We start from the raw sequence: 15,026 nt of genomic DNA, 5'->3' as shown, positions 1-15,026 counted from the left end.
GAATTGGCTTTCCCTTTAAGCGAAACGTCCAGCCCTCAGTCCTTATAACAGCAGCACAATTCTTAAAGGGGAAGCGATATTAACCACAATACCAGGTCTTTTTTGTGGCAAATAAATGGCCATTGCTGTTCAATCCCAAAGTGAAAAGTTTTCAGGTAAGCGTTCAGGACCCCCAGCAGTTAACTCGCACCGAGATTGTATATAATTTTATTGCTGCAGTCTAATAGCACCGTCTTACCAGGAAGCCTCTATTTAAAGCTGCTGTAAGCTGAATCCAGTCCTATCTCACATACTGTACGGTATCTTCCTCTGGTTTCATTACACATTTCAATTTATAATATTTGTCAATGAATCTAGCTAAACAGCAGATACAAGAAGCTCAGATAATATTGCAGATTAAAACACACATTCAAATTATACAACAAACTTTTCAACACTTACTGAAAAATAATATATATCTATCTAGACACTGTATATATGCACCGTACAGTAACAGTTACCACTTTGTACTGTTCTTTAGAAACATGCTCTTGCGCTGTGATCTGCCCCATTCACAACAGTGTCCTTCTCTGTGTTATTGCGCCCGGAGTGTCATGCTATCCACTCCCATGTAAAGAACGCCCTGCAGTAACTTTGGAACATGCAGTAGCCTGTGAGTACACAACTTTTCTCCAACGTCACTGCCATGCCAGCCCTTTGTATATTCTGTACACGATATACATGGTCAAGTATACAGTACTACGTATTCATAGGGACCTCTGACTCTGGGCGGTGCCCTGCTTAAGCCATGTGGTTTTTCTAGTACTCATGTGCAATGGTGTGGGACCATGCGCTTGAGAAACTAGAACCGCTGCAGGTGCACTGCTGCGTAACATCAATGTGCTTGGAATACAACAGACCCCTATTCCTGAGAGCCCTGAGGAAGGAGGGTCCCTCCAGCCTCAAGGCTTCTGGGTTAATGCAATGCAGATATTACAACTAGAGGTTCAGGTTTATAACTACAGTCATCTGGGATCATTATGGGATCCTTTTCACAGCTTTTCCTTTCCTGTCGGACTTATCAAAGCCATTTTGCAATCCTGCATTTTCTCTATAAGAAGTGACAGTGAGAAACCCTTTTTCGTTCGGCAGCAGTAGGGCTTTTGGCACTAAGAAGTAATGAGTGAGGTGAAAAGGGTTTCACTAGTTTTCCATTAGCCTGCTGGCATTCTTGCTTCAGTGGGTAGATTATCAGTTATCAGGAATGCAATATTGAACTCCTGGTTATAACAGCGTGCAATGCATTGCAAATGCAATCTAGAAAAGGCAGCTTTTAAAACATAAAGAGAAGTTGTTAATACTCATTGAGATTCCGCCATTTATTTTCTTTTGTGTACATGAGCTGTATATGAAGCACATATAATACTGTATATGCAATACTTCAGCAGGAGTACACTTGGGTCTGTGTCAGTACATGCAGTCAAACCTGTATAGATGAATCTCTCAAACTTCAACCACTTGTATCTGCCAGTGATCCTATAAGTGATCATGTAAAACAGGTCTGACTGTATATATGCACATTAATTAATTAGGAGTGTGCATACAGTCATTCAGAATTCATGTTTCCTTGAGATTTTTTACAAAAGCACAAACAAAGATAACCACAGTTACTGCATGTGGCCACCAGGAGGCGCCATCCGCTGTGTAAGAAATCCAAACAAAACATTTAAGTGTGTGTATTTTTTTTCTTCCATTAACAGTGTGATAATGTCCTTAGTAAATAGCTTCAAATGCCAGTAAGTTCAGTGCTGTCCATCGTCTTTGTAACACTGATTACTCAATAATCAACGCCTCAGCTCTACCCAGTCTATAGTTTCTATAAGACAATGAGAACAGACAGCATACAAATCAAAGGGAAACACAAGGCTTCTGAAGCTATTCAAATGAGGCATTTCTTTATTATATTGTTTAACGTCTTTGTTTTTTTTTTTTTAAATGACTCGTGTTGCGCTGCCTTGTATAAATACATTCCCCACATGCAGCAGACAGGGGTTGGCAGTTGAGAGCTGTCTTTCTGGAACAGCAGGGGTTAACTTGAGGTACTGCGGTCATGCAGCATGCCATAGGGGGGCTGGCTCTCTTTTAACAAGCGCCTCCTCAAGCATGGCACCAATGAGAAAGCCCGCTCTATTACAGGCCGCGGGCATGCTCGTCATTATAGATCGGTAAGACTGGAGTGGATTAGAAGCAGGCAGTTATCCATTAATACAATCTGCCCAAAGTGATCGCTGGCTATCGATTAACACAGACTGCTGACTTTGGGATCTGTTACAGCGCCTGGCGGGACACAGAAGCATTAGCGTGCACCTCATTGTCTTTCTGTTAAGTAGTTAAGTGCAAATCTGCATGTTGAGTTGGGGTAATAATTCATTAACTACAGAGTAGTGAGCTCAGGGCAATACAGGCTGCACACGCTGTATAACAGATCCTCTGCGTCATGATAACTGGTGTGATCACGTTAAACCAGCAGGGAATTCTGCCAATCAGCCAATAATAACAATAACACCAACAATAATAATAATAATAATAATAATAATAATAACAATAATACAACATACTGGTATAATAGTGGCTATAGTAATACAAAATCAAATCGAAAGTGAACCCTTGCATTTTCACACAGTGCTGCTGTGTCCAGAAGCTGCACACATGGCTGTTTCCCCAGGACTGAAATGCAATGAGGCACCGGTGTCCACGGGGAATCCTTAACCTCACCCCACTGACTTCCAGAAGAGCTCCCGGTCTCAATGTCCTTAATCTGGACTGTCCTTCAATCATTCCTCTTCAAAACAGTCACCAAACTCTGAGAACAACAGATAAGCAAACCGCAAACTGATGACACTGTTGTTGTCGTTGCTGGGAGACATGCATGCTTTCGCTTGGCTAAATTTGATATATTAAAGGTTAAAACAATAGCTAAGCCACTGACACAGGGCTGTGCTGTATAGGACGGTTCAATATTGTAGAAACTGGCCTGGGGTCTTCTGCAGCAGCTTTGTGCATCTAACAGGCTTGCGAAAGCTCCTAAAGATCTTTGTGAAAGTATGACAGTTTCCTCTTCTGTGAAGGATTACTATTAAAATAGCACCAATAAGACAGTTAAAACGATCAAGGTTTTTTTTTTTTTCTTTTCTTCCAGAGTGCATCGGCTAACACGTTTAAACTGTCTTATTAAGAAACTTAAAAACCGTCACACGGGTGAAAACGCATTTAAACACTCCAGCCGCAAAAGGAAACACTGAGAAAAGAGGTTTTGTAAAAGTTTACAACCTTCTAAAAAAAAAAACCAAAAAAAAAAAAAACGTGACGTTGTAAAAGTTTACAAAACGTTCCGAGAGGTTTCTCTGTTCTAAATGGTGATTGTAAAAGTTTTACGAAAAAAAAGATGACCTCCCTTGGTTGGCAGTGACCTCTTTACGATTACGGTTTCACGCTCTTAACAGGACGGGGTATTTCGTTTTTCAAGGCGGGTCGGTCCAAGATGAAATTCTTCTCCCACAGAAACAGTGAAATGAAGATAAAAATAAAATATTGACCACGGCTCGGACGAGGCTGTGCGGCTGCTCTCCCCTCTCACCTCACGCTCGAGTCAGATCCAGTCAGGTCTTGATTTTCGGAGTGGCAAAAACCAGTGCAGGAGATAATACCCTTGTGTGTGTGAGTGTGTGTGTGAGTGTGTGTGTGTGTGTGTGTGTGTGTGTGTGTGTGTGTGTGTGTGAGTGTGTGTGTGTGTGTGAGTGTGTGTGTGAGTGTGTGTGTGTGTGAGTGTGAGTGTGTGTGTGTGTGTGTGTGTGAGTGTGTGTGTGTGTGTGTGTGAGTGTGTGTGTGAGTGTGTGTGTGTGTGTGTGTGTGTGTGTGTGTGTGTGTGTGTGTGTGTGTGTGTGTGTGTGTGTGTGAGTGAGTGAGACAGAGAGAGAGAGAGTAATAGGGAGCTAGTGGTGTGGACACGCTGGATTCAGAGTCCTGTCTCTTGAATTCGTCCTATATGAAAGCCTCCTGTGTGTTGCTGCCATTGATTTTCACAAACAGCGATGCGTCTTCTTCCTTCTGCTTCTTCTGTCTCTGAAGCTGCTGGCGGAAGTAGATCAGATAGAGAGGGAGGCAGAACCCCAGCATGCTGAGACCCAGCAGCCCGACGTTCACCTGGGCAGAAAGAAACATTATTTATTGCATTTATGCAATATAACAAAATAAAACTTCACTGTATAGAGGTCTATAGGAAAGAGAACTCCACTCAACACTGCAGAGCTGTATAGAGGACTCTAGGAAAGAACTCCAATCAACACTGCAGAGCTGTATAGAGGACTCTAGGAAAGAACTCCAATCAACACTGTAGAGCTGTATAGAGGACTCTAGGAAAGAACTCCACTCAACACTGCAGAGCTGTATAGAGGACTCTAGGAAAGAACTCCACTCAACACTGCAGAGCTGTATAGAGGACTCTAGGAAATAGAACACTGTAGTAAGACAGTGTTGAAAAGATCAAAAAAAGAAGCCTGGAAGTATCTGGAGGCACACTCAGTCTCCACTGCGTCCTTACCCAGAGAGGGTCTCCCTCGAGCGGACCCATCATCGCCATGAAGAGGGGCTGCTGGAGCAGAGCGAAGAGAGCGCTGATCAGAGACTGCATCCCCGTGAGGCTGCCGAACTGCGTCGAGGGGTATCTGTGAGGGGGGGAGGGGGGGTCAGATACATTCTTACCAGGCTGTGCTTCTATCACAGCTGCTCTACACAGCAGCTTGAGACTGGCTATATATGCGTCATTACGTTATATCTTCCTTCATGTCAACTTTACAAAATGATCCCCAGACAACAGGATCCTGAGCCCAATATAGCAACAAGTGCTGGAGCAAAGGCATGAAGAAAACCTCACAGAGCATAAAACCATGAAGGGATCATTCAGAACAAGTATTTACCTGCTTTGGGACGCAACTCTGATCTAATTCCTAATTCCTTTAGTATTTGTCCATGCATGTGCTGCTAAATAGGGAGTTATATTGCTTATTTGTTTGGTTCTAGTATTTTAAAAACTGTAAAATACAGAGATGAGGAGAAATGTATACTTTTATATAAGTTCATATCTAACACGGCCTGAAATCCGTGCTATTCTATACAATATTGTGGGACACATTTTCCAAGCGTTTACGTCTTTAATTAACTTCTATTCGTTAACGTTAATTAATTCCTGTTTTACAAAACTAGAGCCAAACCACTACGTTATATATTTCAGCACTCTCAGTGTGTTTTGAATCTTACTTTGTAACATGAACCTGATTTTTGTCTCCTTTGAAAAAATAGTTGAGTGATTAAAGAATGGAGGAAACACTTTGAAAAGATGGTCCTGTATATCTGAAGGGAAGCTGGGTCAGACTTACACAGCAGCGTAAAGGCCTCCGACTCCAGAGTGGATGAATCCTCTGACGACCGTGTGCAAAATAAACGAGATAATCTGAAACAGAGAAGCCGGGGATGAGAAAGGACAGAACGGTTTGATCTGATACCACAACACCTACCAGGTGAGCCACACGTGGAGCCCTGTCTAATAAACAACAGCAGTGCTCCGCAGGTCTGCAATGTATGTCGGCATGCAGGGAGCAGGTGTGTCCACTAGGAGGCAGCACCACACTGCAGTACTGCAGAGAGCGGGACTCCCAGCTCCCACAAGCTTGTTTGTAGGGATCAGCAGAGCCTGATTACATCATTGAAACACTTTTCAAAGGCTTCATCTTAGCAGATCCAAGACTACTCGGTTCTCGAAGGCATGAGCAAATGTTTTATAGAAGAGAGGTTTATTAATATGGGAAAGCTGTCCACACGGTATGGATCTGTGCACCCCACGGACAGGGGACTCACCTGGAGAGGCAGGTTGGGGATGAGGCAGGTGACCCCGAACCCCACCAGCAGCAGGTTGGTGAAGACGAAGGCTCGCATGGCGTTGGTGATTTTCTGGATCTGCCGGTCCCGTTTCTTCGGCTGTTTCCCATCCCTGAGGAGAGAAACAGGTTCAAGCAACGGGCCTTGCATCATGGTGTACCTCAGTAAAAGCAGTTTGGCTAAACAGAACTGCGAGTACTGTGCGTTATTTAGCTGTGCGGTGCGGTGCAGTGGTCCTGACTCTAGTGCCGGAACGCCACTAACACGCCGGCTCTCTTGCTTGTTATTTGAAGGGTGGGGTGGTCACGTACTTGCTGGGCTCTTTCTCGTCGTCCTCCTTTGAGCCGTCGTCGCACTCCTTCAGCTTCCAGTCCATGATGTATCCGATGACGGGCGCTGTGAGCAGGCAGAGCAGCTGCAGGACTCCGAAGATGGAGGTGTAGAGACTCACTACGCGGAGAAAGAGAACAGCAGCGTCACACTGACCTGGCACAGCAGCAGCAGCTTCAGGGTTATCCACAGACCAGGAGACTGCAGCAAGCTGACTTCATAGCAGCCCTGGTTCAAACATGAACACATCCCCACCACCGCTGTATTAATATACACTAGCGATTATACATGATGCATGAACCATGGTTTTTACAAAGCTTTACCACCTGTGATTTACTTATGCTTTAGTGCATTTTGCTTACCATGGTACACCACACAGTAAACTTTATGAGGGACATCTATTTAGGTTAGGCTACTATTAGGAACTTATCCATATATACCCATGAATTACCTACACATTGCTATATACAGTTTACATACTAGATATCTATCTATATTAGCACCGGTGCCTGCTCTAAATCTACTTCTCTATGCCGATATGTTTCTGTGTATCTAAAGCTGAGGGAACACAAAGCCACGTTTTCAGGAACAGTGGCTTGAGACGTGGTTCCAGGAGACTGGCAGTCCTGGTTTGAGGTTGCTGTATCAAACCTCAAGCCACCCCAGGTGTGCCGTGCAGCGGCCTGAAACCTCCTCAAACCAAGTTCCAAGCCACAAAGGCTTTGTGTTCCCTTATATTAAAGACAGCAGTGTTAGTAGTTTGGAGTAATACTAAAATACACTTGTTTGAGAAACGTTTCGACCAGGTGTCTTTCTCGGTGTCTTCAAAGTCTCAAGATCTTGAAATGCTTCTGCAGTTTACAGACAGTTTGAAGTGGATTCCAAGGCTCCTCAGTGTGAAGTGATGGGCGGAGGGCTTTCCCGTGCTCTGCTGTCTTATATAAATATCCTCCCTTTTGTTATAGTAGGTTATTGTTGTTATTAGTAAAAAAAAAAAAAAAAAGCTATTGTGCCAATGTGCAGCACAAGGACTATTTCTAATAATTCTACAGCAGGCAATGCAGAGTTAACCCTTCATGAGCCTCCACAGTGTGACCTAGGTCTCAGAGAGAGAGGGGAGGGGTTTTTTGATGGGGTGGCAGTGGGAGACATGCCCAATAATATCTCTGTATTCACAGGATAAACAGCAGGGTTTGGTATATGCACACATCTTTAGAAGTGAAAAACACCCTAAATGAACTACAACCATTACAGTAGGTAATGGACACAAGTGTTGAGGGTGTTGATGCTACTATGAATAGTTTTTTTTAAAATTTTTGAATGGGTTTTATTTTTGTATACTGGAGATTAGCTCCCACTGCAGGTCATGTTAACTCTACTCCAGGCATGACAGCTTGAAATCTGAGGGTTGGAGGGGTTGCTCTGAGTGGTGACAGCTGTTTTAGACGGGCATCGTGGCTAAAATAACTTTCCCTTTAAGGTGTCTGGATTCGCATTTCATTGCATGGTTGACCGAATTCTTTTATGTTTGTACTGGTTAAAGTTTAATCACTGCTCTTAAAGGGAAATCTTTAAGGGGGGACGTTAAAGGGAAAGTTTCTGCACAACCCCAGTCGGAACTACATTTGTGAGTGCGATCTTACCAACATTCATCTTTCCAACTGTAACGAAGCAAGCAGCAGCAGCGTTGGGACAAAAAAACAGAGACAGAGAGAGAGAGCGAGAAACATTAGCCATAGAAACACCACCAACGGACCAGGGCGGTCAGATCACAGCATCCCAGAATGCACCAGCAAAGCCCAGATGAGAAAGATTGACAACGTTTAGAAATAAGACCTTGATGCCAGCATTGCTTTTTCATGCAAGACTAACACAGTATAGACAGCAGAAGGCCTTTTAATGCAGTGAAGCATCTCAAACTTGTTTACAATGCAAGTACATGGCAGATCAAGGTGAGGGAGAGCAACCTGCAGCTCAGCGAAAGCCTCCCTTTTTCTTGTGGCAGTTTTTATTTCAGTACCAGCTGAGATGTGCACTTTTGTGATGCGGCCCAATCCATTTTTACAACAGTGATCTCAGCTTGCTGCTGGTTTTTAGAGAGCAAATGAAAAATCTAGCTTTAACAGAAATTGTACCTGGGTTGCTTACACCTCAGTGCTTTCCATTCCTCAGCGAGGGAGTGAGGAATTACAGAGAGAGTAACAGCACTTAACTCCACTGCTAAGTCCTGTAAAGGTTAGGGGAGGGTCTGCACCACAGCCCAAGTTAACAGCTCTAGTTAATCCCTCTGGCTTTAGCCTCCCTAAACCATTCCTAATTACTATCAGGACAAACCCGCTTTATTGGAAAACCGCAGGGGTGCCAGGTGAGCTAAACAAAAAAGCACTGAGCGCTACAGAACTGAGAGCACGTACACAACAACAGGTTTAAAGACATTAAACTAAAAGACGGAAAAAAAAGATTTGAGTTTCATAATGGAAAAAAAGAAAAAAACAAAAAAACTAGACAAAGAAAGTGAGACTCATATTACAAAAATACATTCTCATGTTTGCTGTGGATCATTTCGTGTTACAGATTTTATTCATGCTTTGAAGTGAATGCCAATTTATTTAACGTATGAGGATCAGCGTGGTTCCTCGTCCAAGTCTATTTCCTGAGCCTTTCTGAGCCTTGGCTGTATGTGGGGCGCTAATACCTGCTGCACAGGAAGTGACCTTAAACAGGAAACGGTTTCTGCCCGAACTTATAGTGTTGTGTGTGTGAAAATAAAGTGTGGAAAAATAAACTGCTTTTACACGATAAACCACAGCAAACTTAAACACTGAATCAAAATTAAAGGGAGCGGAACAGAAAGCAGGCCACAGGAAGGGTTTGACTGCAGGCTCAGTGAGTTTGAGTTTCAGCAGCGATTGTGAAGGACTGCGGCTGATTCAGAGCGAATGAGCCGCACACACAGAGGAAGCCACAATGGGAAGAAGATAGAAGGGGAAGCAGTAGAGTCAGCAGGAGAATGATCTGAGATCAGAGCCTTTACATGGTCTTCCTGTGTGTGTGCGTGTGACCGACCATCGCTCCTGAGTCAACCGCAGCCTTTCTCAAAGCCAAGCACTCTGAAACACAGCTCACAGCAGACTCAACCAGCTCAGACTGGATCCCGTACTTATTTTTAAAATCCCATTTGAGCTAAAAAAAATATTGCTGCTGCTGCTGAATTTTTTTTTTTTTTTTTAGCTTGACTTCCAAAGATTACAAAGTGGAGTTTGTTAAATCTGCTTACGGGCATGGAAAAAACCCAGAAAGCCTGTTGTGTAACGCTGAGATTAAACCAGACTGAAATGAACCCTCTGTTTCCCGAAGGTACATTGCCGCGGTTCAGGGACAATACCTGGATCCCAAGGATTAACAATGGATCTATCTATGAATAATACAATGGGGCTGATTATTATCAGTGCCTTCCACTTCAGTTAATAAAATATTCTGTGTTGCTCAAGTTACACAACTTGAAATAAACACAGCAGGTAGTTTAAGTAAATCATTTTTTTTTTTTTTTTCTTATTTTGTAGCCTCTTTTTTTACATCCTAATTCTCTTGGTTTACGGCTTTACGTGGGGTTCTGAGTGCTAGATTTCATTCCAGTGCCATTTACTCCAGTCTTTAATGAGCTCCTATTTTATGAAAGAATTAAACACCTGATCATTTTACAAAACTAGAACCAAAACTAGTTACGTCAAGTTCACTTCAGCACTCTCAAGGTGTGTCTCATTTTGTAACCTCAGCAGGATTTTATCTTCTTTCAGTGTAATAGGAGTTCATTAAAGAACAGAGGCAATGCTTTCAAGATCAGCCAGTAGGTGGCACCACAGTGGCTATGCAAGGTACACTGGAATTGAAAGGCAGATAAACCAATAAGGCCATAACTCATCTTTTCGATATTTCTTCTTCATGACTGATTTATCATTGCTGTGTTTTCCAGTGCAAAAACACCCTCCCCCTTCCCTACTGCTTCACACACATGGCTAATCTGCAGCGATATATATATTAGCTTTCTTACACACAACACAAAGAAATGTGGATATGGAGGCTTGCAGTGAAATGTAATCCCCAGTTAATTAGCAGGTAGTGGGCCCACTCTCCTCCCTGCCTGCCTGCCTGCCTGCCTGCCAAGGTCTGTCCTTGCCAAGGCTAATTCTGGTGGCTTTCGGAGCGAGAGCCTCTAAACTAACCCGGCTAATTCTCTCCTGCCATGGAAGATGAGCTGGAAAAAGGACAGAATCTCATCACAAAATAATCTCTGTTCGCATTATTTATTTATTTTTTTTGGCTAATGGTGCAGGAGGTCACTGAACATCAGTCGGCCAATCAGAGAGTGGAGGAGGGGCCTGTTGCCGTGGTGAGCGCTCACCTGTGTCCAGGTTGCCGTCGACGAGTGCCTCCAGGATTCCGTTCATGGCTCCCATGTAGAAGATGAGGCGGAGCTGGGTGACACACATGGTGACGAGACTCAGCATGAAGATGGGGCTGAAGATACTGCGCATGAACGAGGGGGTCTCTGTGAGGGGCAGAGAGCACAGTGAGAAACGCTGCCCAGGGGACACACCTACAAATCAGTACTGCTTTCATAGCCCCCCTGATCATCTCGCTTTGAACTTTTCAACATTTTGCAGTTTTCCTATGCTTTCCCCACAATTATAACATATACATTACCATTGTTTGCCATGTTTTTTCATACACTTTACTGTACCTTTCACTATGACTTATCAGGACTATCAGGACAAAACAGCATAGGGGAAATGGTACTGAAATCAGCAGAATAATGTCAAATGTTTCAGAGTTTAGAAAACATTATTTGAAATGAAGGGATTTAAAAATGACAGCATTGAAGGAGAGATACTCAGCTGAAGCTCTGAGCAGGGAGGCTCTCAGTTCTAAACTCCTGCTCTCGCCTTGGTTACAGCTGAGATACTGCACCACCCTGCAGCTCAGCAGTGGTCTGTTTGACCCCCAGGGCGTACCTTCAGCCTGGGGCTGGCACTTGACCTCCAGGTCGACGGTGGACAGGCACAGCTTGTTGCCCTCCTGCGTGGCCAGGTCCTTGGGGTGCTGCTTCATGGAGTTGCCCACGCTGAGCCGCCTCCCCACTGTGGTCACCTGCTTGTAGAACTGCTTCCCTGTGATCTTGTGGTCGAAGCCCAGCCAGCTGAACTTGATCTTCACCCTGCGGTGGAGAGAACAGAGTGCTGTGAGCCCAACTTCAACCACGCAACTGCAAGACACACAGCAGGACTAAACAGGCGAAGCCCTCGTCGAGTGCGGTTATATGTTACTGTGCTCCTGAATAGATAAACCAGTTTGTGAGTACTCTGTGGAGTTTGAGAATTTGCCTTGCCAAAACATTGAAAAAAAAAAACACACATGCATTATAAAATAGACACACAGATAGGAAACTTAATGTGGTACAATCATACACACAGTGACAAGGGGATATATATATATTTCGATTGTGTCTTAAAGAAGGTAACCCTAAACTTTGTTGACCCATATGTCAGCACTAAGATACTTAGTGCTGAGAGAGCTCTTCTGAATTAGTTACAAAATACTAAACCAAAGGACAGCAGGAGAATGAGGTCAAGTTGGCAGAGGAGGGGGGGGAGGAGAGGGGGGAGGGGGAGCGGAGGGGAGGGGGAGGGAGGGAGGTAGGGGAGGGGGAGGAGGGGAGGGGAGGGGGAGAGAAGCGTTCCACTTGTGCGGCAGTGAGAAACCACGGTTGTTTTCCCATATCTAAAGTTTGTCCTTGCCTCGGGCTCCACTGTTTTCACATCAGACCCCTTTGATATTACTAGAACTACCATCACTGTTATTGTTACTAGTGCCCGATATTGTATCAACACTTAGCCCCGGAGCCTTCCAATTGCAAAGCTAAAGGCTTCCACATTTAGCATGAAATAGGTGTCGAGTGAGAGCTGGTACTGTGAAAACAAACAGCGATCAGAGGGATTTCTACTGCAAACACAGTCCCGGGCTGAGCAGTGAGATCACAGTGCTGTACTGCAAGACTGTGTCTTCAGTGTGGATTTCAAGCAAGCTCTCAGCACCCTGTCTACGGTGTACAAAGCCCCAATCCAGTAATCAGAGAAGAGCGGTGGTATTGGGCAATGTGTTTCTCGCAGGGTGTGTACTGTAATTGTACACTGCAGTCCAAGATAAAAGACAGGAATGTGAAAACATGACAGTGCTGTTCTGTACCAGCCCCTAGTTTGCAGAGGCATCTTTCACAGCATGTTCTGTGTAGAGGTATCTCAAGTTTAACCAGGGGCTCGTTTAGGCTCCCTAAGGTGGTGTTTTGCTCATGTTACCCCTGAGCCCAGAGGGAGGTACTGTAAGTACGAGCGTTTCGAATGAAGATGCTGAGAAAGAACTCCAGTGACAGCATCTCTTTTAGTAGCACTACATATTCTCCCATTGCTCACCATGCTTTTCCACAATGCATTCACAATGCAATTCTCATGCTTTGTGCTTTTCATGTGACTGGTGCCTGCTGAGTTGCTGCTGAGTTTTATGTTTTATGATTGATGATGTGTTTCTTTTTTTTTTACTTCTTATTTCTTGTGTTGGATGTTGTTTGCTGTGATGCTGGGAGCCTCTTGCCAGCTCGTCATTGCAAAGGAGGATTTGTTCTCAATTGACTCCTCTGGATAAATAAAGCGATTGATTGATTGATTGATATCCTACAAACTAACCTACCGGACATTTTCCCCATCATGTGATTGCATGCCCTGAGAGGTCGTTGGGGGTGAGGTGTGATGGAGGTGAGGTGTGATGGGGGTGAGGTGGACATGGGGGTGAGGTGGACATGGGGGGTCACTTACGTGTAGTCCATGTCCTCAGGTCCAGGGAAGGGCTCCAGCGGCCAGTTGAAGAAGCAGTTGATGAAGACGAGACCAGAACAGGCCGCCCACACCAACAAGATAGTGATGAAGGTTACGCCCAGGTCATAGATCACCTGCAGAGGAGAGGGGCAGTAAGGGTAGAGCTCTGTCACAATCAGACTGCCCACAAACAAAAAGACAGCCCTTTAGCACACTGCAATACATACTACAAAACAGAGGCGGTAACCTGGCAGTCAAAGTACCCCTGGGTGAGAGGAAAATGCACTTCCAATCGGCTTTTAAAACACTCAGTGCGGAAGTGAATTGTAAAGGTGAGGGAAAGAAAGCTTTGTCTGTTTTTAAATCAGCACATTAATGAATGGATTTATTTAATACCTGCCGATAAATACTTCTTAAAGGCAATTGTGAGTACAGGTATCAGCACGCCCTTATAAAATATTATTGGAACACTACCTTGTTTTGTAGATTACTAATGGATTTTTAATATGAGTTTCCAGCAGAAAGTACAACATAGAGCAACACTGATGGCTTTGATAATGCACTCTGATGGCTTTGATAATGCACTCTGATGACTTTGATATTGCACTCTGTTCTTTGATAATGCACTCTGTTCTTTGATAATGCACTCTGATGGACTTCACTGCCTTGCATGTTACCTTAACCCCAGGGAATGTGACAGCAGAGGAGGCGTAAGAGCCGATCATCAGAGCAATGAAGGTCGATCGCAGATCCCCAAACATGTTCGGCAACTGGAGAGAAAACACAGAAACCCATTAATAGACCTGATAACACAGTCAAGGAATACATGTGTCTGTCTGTTTGTGTATGCACCCCTCCCTTCTATCTTTCTCTGGGTATTGTATATCTATGTTTAATGACTTTACATTCCTTTGGCCAATAGTTGACTGAACGGATGCACAGTGTATGATTAATTAAGTTAGAAAGACCCTGGCACTTGGTTAATACAACAGCTTAATGCTGATGATCACTAAGTGGGTGTGATCAAATCGCCCAGGGTGTGGTTACATGACAGGGGGTGTGGTTACATGACAGGGGGTGGGGTTAAGGCGGGGTTAGCAGGCCTGTGCGTGGGTGAGAGTACAGCGTGTTCCCAGCACACTTTAAACAAGGTCAGGGCTGCCGATTGCTACAGAGATAAAGTGCAAGCAAGCGATGCACAGCTTACTGCAGTACTGAAGAAAAAACAGACTTAATTACAAGATAGAGGCAGATGCTGTTTAATGCAGTCTGCTTTTTATCTATTGCATGAGATAGAAAACTGGACAGACCAACAGCTAAGTGTGTGAGTCGGTTCTGGTTTGCATAACCTTTTTTCTAAAGCCTTTTTTTTTTACAGCTAAAGGATTGTTGAATTAATCCTATTTGTTTATTAATAAGAATAGTTAAGAAGGACGATGCTCTACTGCTTCATATAACAGAGCTTTACAAACAGCTCTGGCTGCTTCGGTCAAGGGAGAGACGAGACCCGTGGGCAGTATGGCTGAGTGGGACGATGATGTCAGCGGGCTCCAGCAATAGTTTCACAACCTGCTTGTTTTGTTCCTGCCCCTTTAAATCTTTCGCGAAGACACATGATAGAGCATGAATCACAGCTGCAAATGTGAGCCCAGGCTGCGAAACATCCCGGGACAGTCTGCTTTATTTAACTATAAACACAGAAACCACATTCAAAACAATGGGATTAATGGAACAAGGGATGGCTCAGGGGAAAAAAACAATATAACACAGCTCTGGCCAAAAGTTTCAAAACACTTAAAATTTCAGGATTGAGACAGAAAAAAACTTTATGAACTACAAAATGATATTGCAAAAGTCTACTGGAAGCCATAATATAGTACAGCATTTCCTGTTAGCTTTCAAAATGTCAATTTTTAG

General features: G+C 44.0%; 1 protein-coding gene across 2 annotated transcripts in view; it reads right to left on the bottom strand.

The window, feature by feature from the left end:
- Positions 1–1,343: 1,343 nt before the first annotated feature.
- LOC117430839 (large neutral amino acids transporter small subunit 4-like) overlaps positions 1,344–15,026 on the bottom strand; it is a 29,888-nt gene continuing 16,205 nt past the window's right edge. Inside the window, exons 6-15 of one of the 2 annotated variants that reach the window (XM_059000549.1) lie at positions 13,787–13,879; positions 13,110–13,243; positions 11,256–11,458; positions 10,646–10,792; positions 7,887–7,904; positions 6,225–6,363; positions 5,893–6,025; positions 5,415–5,488; positions 4,580–4,703; positions 1,344–4,182 (exon numbers count right to left, since the gene is read on the bottom strand). In XM_059000549.1, coding sequence (XP_058856532.1) covers positions 4,021–4,182; positions 4,580–4,703; positions 5,415–5,488; positions 5,893–6,025; positions 6,225–6,363; positions 7,887–7,904; positions 10,646–10,792; positions 11,256–11,458; positions 13,110–13,243; positions 13,787–13,879 — 1,227 coding nt within the window. In that variant the 3' untranslated portion in view covers positions 1,344–4,020. The remainder of the gene's footprint in view (positions 4,183–4,579; positions 4,704–5,414; positions 5,489–5,892; positions 6,026–6,224; positions 6,364–7,886; positions 7,905–10,645; positions 10,793–11,255; positions 11,459–13,109; positions 13,244–13,786; positions 13,880–15,026) is intronic. The other variant, XM_059000550.1, reaches the window with a different exon arrangement.

Source organism: Acipenser ruthenus, chromosome 26, assembly GCF_902713425.1.
Source record: "Acipenser ruthenus chromosome 26, fAciRut3.2 maternal haplotype, whole genome shotgun sequence".
Classification (NCBI taxonomy): domain Eukaryota; kingdom Metazoa; phylum Chordata; class Actinopteri; order Acipenseriformes; family Acipenseridae; genus Acipenser; species Acipenser ruthenus.
This window is presented reverse-complemented; position numbering and strand designations above follow the sequence as displayed.